The 6,000-nt window shown below is 36.8% G+C and overlaps 1 protein-coding gene across 1 annotated transcript; it reads left to right on the top strand.

Annotated features, from left to right (window-relative positions):
• Positions 1 to 329: 329 nt before the first annotated feature.
• Positions 330 to 3,331, top strand: LOC103442928 (ribonuclease 3-like protein 3). Its single transcript, XM_029107989.2, has 3 exons — positions 330 to 980; positions 2,669 to 2,812; positions 2,901 to 3,331. Exons 1-3 carry the CDS (start codon positions 546 to 548, stop codon positions 3,207 to 3,209), a joined length of 888 nt encoding a protein of 295 aa, XP_028963822.1. The 5' UTR covers positions 330 to 545; the 3' UTR covers positions 3,210 to 3,331.
• Positions 3,332 to 6,000: the final 2,669 nt, after the last annotated feature.

The following is a 6,000-nucleotide window of genomic DNA, read 5'->3' as shown; positions in this document are numbered from 1 at the left end:
GTTACTAAATCGATATAGATACGTTTTTCATATCTTGTTTTAGAATTGTCATTTGGGTGATTGAGAATGATTTTTTAGTTTATTTCTCTTTGGGTTAAAATCATTCTTCAGGTCTTGTTTCATACGTCCAGCAAATCCCTTTTTCTTCTTGACCTTATTTATATTTCCAAAAATCAGAAACCAACGAATCCCTGCAAATTATAGTTTAGCACGCGTAATTCACATATATTGCCAAAAGCCGGCTAAGATATTTCCTTGTTAGCACCTACCAACCCTCCTTCCCCCAACCTACTATAAATTATATATTATAGTTCTCTTCCCAAATTTCTATTAATTATATTATAATTCTTTTCCCAAATTTGTGAATTAATCCTTGATTAATGATTAATTTCCAAATTATATTACGTAATTAGGCCTGGCGACCATCTATAAATATTTGTATATAAATAAAGACCAAGTGCAGTAGTTTCCACGCTTCTATATCTCCCTTTCATACACGACTTGTGTTTTTTGCTTCCATCCCAACCTTTGCTTCCTTCCGAACCATGGGAGCAGTCCAAGCTGCAGAAGAAGAAATAATCACAACCCTACATCTGCACGACGTCAAACCAACCTTGCCATCTATTGATAGGTCAACATCATTGAATGATCACGAGCATCATCTAAATCTTGAAGAAGTGGAGGAGATTATAAGGTACAAATTCGAGAACAAGGTTTTGCTGCAGGAGGCTTTCACACATCCTTCCTTCGTCCCCACCGATTACTCCGGTTCATCCTACGAGCGTCTGGAGTACGTCGGGGATGCGGTGCTAAATTTGCTGTTCAGCAGAGAACAGTACCTTTTGTACACCGACTTGGCACCAGGGCCGTTGACGCGGCTCCGGGCAGCCAATGTTGATACGGAGAAGCTTGCGCGTGTGGCGATCAAGCATGGGTTGCACCGGTACCTGCGGCATAGGAAACCGTTGCTTGAAGAACAAGTAAGTGATAAAGATTTAAAGCTGCTTAAAACTTTTTGAATCATATTTTGCATTGGGTGTGGTTATCGTTTAGGGTTGAGGGTCAAACATGGATTTAGATGATAATTGAAGTCAATTTTGATAACTTGCAAGCGTTGACATTGTTTCGTTGGTCTTGTTGTGTTTGGTTAATTGATTTGATCGCTGTTTAGTATATTTTTCAACGCATTAAGTTTTGTCTTAATCAGTTGGACTATACGGCGTATGACTTTTGGCATGAAAGTTAAATCTGAAAGTTTGTGTTTGCTTCTTGTTGGATTACCTCAGGGCGGTCCTAAGAATTTGGGGGCCCTAGATGAGCCTTCGAAGTGGAGTCCTAAAATTCTCTGATCTCAGGCTCTTTGTATATTGATTTGTATAAAAAATAATCCGCTAAATACATAAAAAGTTTTATTTTTACATCAAACATCATTAAAAATTAATATCAAAAGAAGATAAATATACAAACATTATTTAAACATTACACGATTCACGTTTTTAAACACAAATGTACTAAATGTTTACAATTAAGAGTCTAGGATTGAGAGTGAAGAACAATAAAACTTGATGATCAAGAGAGTAAATAACAATAAAACTTGATTGACGAGTATAATAAATTCAACGCCAATTGTTTCTCTTGTGTTTTTTTTTTCTTCTAAAATCAACATCACACTAACGAATTAAATATTAAAATAATTCATTGAATAAAAAGTTATTGAAAAGAAAAATATAAATTCAAAGTTTTGATTACCTTAAAATACAATCTTTAAGACCATATGATAGTTGGTTTAAACATTCAATAGAAATGGAGAAAATGAGAAGTTGGTTTAAACATTCGATAGAAATGGAGAGAATGAGGAGTTGAAAGAAAAAAAAATTGCAAAGAGACTTGAGTTTTGTAACTTTATATGCATTTGAACAGATGGATTGGCAGTAAATTTGAAAAACAAGAAAAATCTAGTGACTGAAAGACAGCTTCATGTTTCAAACTCAACACCCCAAAGAAAAATGAAGCCAACATTTCGACTACAATAACAAATGAATTATGATATTTCTTACTTTTTTTTGTAGTTATATATTAATTACAAGATATAAAAAAAATTTGGGGGCCCTTCTGAAGTAGGGACCTTAGGTGGGCACCTACTTGGGTTACCCTCAGGACCATCCCTGGATAACCTGCCCATTGCTTTTGTTATACAGCTTAGGCTCCCATGGATTATAGCATCCCCAGTAAGGCATGCCAAAATTTATATTGGTTAATGAAATTGAATCATTTTAAGGAAGAGAGAGATATAAGATTTGGTGAAAGTCGTTTTCTCCCTAGCTAGCGCTGCTGGCAAAACTATTTGACTTATGAATATCTAGTTTGTTAAAGAAGATTATATAATGCGAATTAGTTAAAAATTACTTATTGGGAGATGCCTTCTTGTTAAATCCTCTGTATGATTTTTTTTTTAAATTTTACTACGGGGAGGGAGAGGGTTTGAAACTATTACAATAATGTATGGAAAGAGAGAGTTTCGAACCCGGACGCATGGGTGAAAACTCAGCCTATCCACTAGGATATTCGTACTACATGTAGATCCTCTATAGAAATGAGTTTTCTTAGAGAAGAAAAAAAAAACGTTTGAATTTGTTATGATCAAAAGTTTTGTTGAAAATGTACACAGATTCGAGAATTTACACGAGCGATTCATGAGTATCCACTGCATTCCAATGGTCTCATTGATGCTCCAAAGAACCTTGCGGACATTGTTGAGTCCACAATAGGTGCAGTTTTCATGGACTGCAACTCAATTGATATTGTGTGGAAGGTAATGGAATTTCATGTCGCTCGTTATTATGTTTGCTCATATCTGTTTTAGAACTGTGATTAGTACTGTTTTCTGTTTTGAAAACTAGGTGTTCAAGGATTTGTTGGAGCCTATAATAGATCCGAAGACGATAAAGAGGCATCCGGTGTCACAACTTCATGAAGTGTGTCAAAAGAACAATCTGAAACTCCAATTTGTCGACTTGTGGGAGGAGAAACACACGGTTGAGGTTTTTATAAACGATCAGATTGTTGGAAGGGGCACTTACAGTCTCAAGAAGGAAGTTGCACAGAATAGAGCAGCAAAAGATGCATTTGACAACATGTGGAATGTGATAGGTCAGAAGAAAGACAATGTTGAAGACCACCTAAGGGACAATGGTCACTGGGAGGATTAATTTATAATCTACTGTAATTTTTACGTACTCAATATATCTGTAATTTGTAGCGTTGTTCTTCACATTAGTTTGAAGTGTTGATGGAAAATTGGCTAATATATAATTTAATGCTTGTTGACTTTTGTTCCGTTTTAATCAATTTGAGATATGACTGCTCGAATCCTAATTGAAGCTAGAAGATGAATTTTCACGAAAGAAAACTATTTGGACAAACTATGCAGGTTGACATATCTACGTTTTCACTCAACATGCACTGAACCAAGAGAGTTATCTGGTCCAAACCAATCCTAAACACTAAATGAGATCTATATGTCTGGCCTTGCGTTGCATGTTCTTGAATTCACATGCCTCAGATCTTCTCTCTACGGGTATAATATTTGCTTTTTCTCTGCTTTACCTTTTATATTTGTATGAAAGTTGATTCTAAAAGTGAATTTCCACCACTTGCTATCACATGATCCACCCATCACTACTTGATAACGTCCCAAAATAGTAACATGAATCTTATCTTGTATCCAAATCTTACATAACGTCGGTTTTCCAGCAGAAAATATGATAACTTTAACCGTCTCTTTCTCATCCATATATTAAAATCATTGCTTGAATCAGACCTCTCTTTTCTCCACGCATCAGACCCCTCTCTCTCTTCTCTCTCTCTTCTTTGCGGAACATCAGACCTTAATTTCTTAGTTCTTTCTCTCCCGGCCCCAATCTGGGTTGGATTTTACTCTCCCATGATGGCTACTCCGACACAAACGTCCCCTTCATCCTGTTCGCAAGATCTGATGGCGTTGAAGAGGTGGTGTCACACGCGTGTTGGCCGACACTCAAGGGTGTCGAAAGCTATTTAATGAATGCATATGCTGATAACATGTAAAACATACATATAAATTTCGTTTGAACTACATAAAATAATATACTAATATTCAACTGCCAAGAATGAAACTACTGATAATGCATAACATGTTCATAGCATACAACTAATCCAGAGTACAAGCAGAAGATAAAATAGAGAAGAGCTATTACAATAGAAGTCAAAGTAGAGAGGATGACACGGTATCATTGGTGTTAACTACATTGGAGAAGTAGCAGAGATGAACAATTATAAAATCAAGAAATGAAGTTTTACTGAGAGAAGAGAAATGTGAGAAAGAAATGAATGAAGCTTTTGTATTAAACTCAATGAATTAACTTTACTATCTGTTTACAATAGCTATATATAACTGACTAGAGGACTAACTAACTCTTTCAACTAACTATTACATCATCCAATCCTTTACAACTGTTTTGATGAGCTGGCAGAGATGAGTTGGCAGTGATATATTCAACAACTAGTAGGGGAATGCCTTGTATCTCGGATCGTATTCCTCATTCCTTTGTCCTGAGGGGGCGCAAAACGAACATGAGTGGACCAAGTTGATATATATAAATAATACTAAAATAGTTATCAATATACTAACCCCCAAAGTTTTATGAAAACTAATAGCATAATATGTGATAGGTTTTCTGAAACCCTAGCATGCCATAAAAACTTTCATGAAACATATATCATATATAGTGTGCTAACTAGTGGTATCAGTATCGCCAGAAGACATATAGAACTCTTCATTCAGAACATTTCCTTCACAAGTATCAATCGTCCGTAGGCTCCTACAGCACCCAACCCGAAGGTCAATATAAGTATCATCGCCCGCAGGCTTCTATAACACCTAACCTGAAGGTCAATATAAGTATTATCGCCCGCAAGCTCTTACAACACCCAACCTGAAGGTCAATATAAGTATCATCGCCCGAAGGCTCCTACAGCACCCAACCTGAAGGTCAATATGTGACCACTAGATATGCACAAAACCATTCATAGTCTTTCCAAACATAGGTACATATATCTCAAAACATTTTCATAGCATATAGTTATCCATTATATATATACTATAAAGAAGTGTGTAAAAGCATGTTCATAGATAGTATATAGTCATCCATCATATATACTATAAAGAACATCATTTCGATAAAATATGGTATTCTAAAATATTCGTAGTAAAGCATGATATATCGTAAGTGTAAATCTAATTTACTTATAAAACGTTTCATAAAACGTAACCATTAACTCATGCTTTTCATGTATGTGCATTTCTACTATTAAAACATGCATTTTAGGGACACTCACATATACTCCATCGTCGAAGAGCAGTACAAAAAAGGAATGACAGAATCGCCGCTAATAATTGCACCTAGGCACATAAGGGGTACAATTAACAAAACTATACTCAAACGATTGAATTTCGGAAAACGGATCCAGGACGTCAAAATTAGTCTAAGAGGGGTCCCGGGCGAAACCCGAAAAAGCCAACGGTCAAAGTCAAAGGTCAAAGTTGACCAAAGTCAATGGTCAACGTTGACCGAAGTCAACAGGTCAAACTGATCAAGGGGTCTAGGTCGATCAACCGGGTTTAGGCTTCGGTTGGATCCGGGTTGGGCCTGAGCTTTGGGCTTGGGTTCTAAGGCCCAAAGGCCTAAGGTCCAAAGGTTTTGGGTCAAAGTGCCTGGGCTTGAAAGCCCGGCCCAAAGAAAAAGGGTTTAGGGTTATTGGGTTTTGAGTTTTGGGCTTAGAGCCCATGTTCCACACGGCCCAAAGGCCTGATACAAAGTGTTTGTGGTTTAGAGGGTTTAGCGGGCCAAGGGCCCTAGGTTTCTCGACCCAAAGTCCTTGGTCCTTTTGGGTTTTTAACAGAGAACAAATAAATAAAATAGGTGGGTTGGGCTTAACGGGCTCGAGGCCCGAGTTTTACTC

The sequence above is a fragment of the Malus domestica genome, chromosome 09 (assembly GCF_042453785.1).
Source record: "Malus domestica chromosome 09, GDT2T_hap1".
Classification (NCBI taxonomy): Eukaryota; Viridiplantae; Streptophyta; class Magnoliopsida; order Rosales; family Rosaceae; genus Malus; species Malus domestica.
This window is presented reverse-complemented; position numbering and strand designations above follow the sequence as displayed.

Excerpts from the sequence above, each read along its gene's own strand:
- LOC103442928 (XM_029107989.2), top strand. The coding sequence starts at position 546 with ATGGGAGCAGTCCAAGCTGCAGAAGAAGAAATAATCACAACCCTACAT. Across the intron at positions 981-2,668 it reads AACCGTTGCTTGAAGAACAA|ATTCGAGAATTTACACGAGC; the intron begins GTAAGTGATAAA and ends AAATGTACACAG. Across the intron at positions 2,813-2,900 it reads CAATTGATATTGTGTGGAAG|GTGTTCAAGGATTTGTTGGA; the intron begins GTAATGGAATTT and ends TTTGAAAACTAG.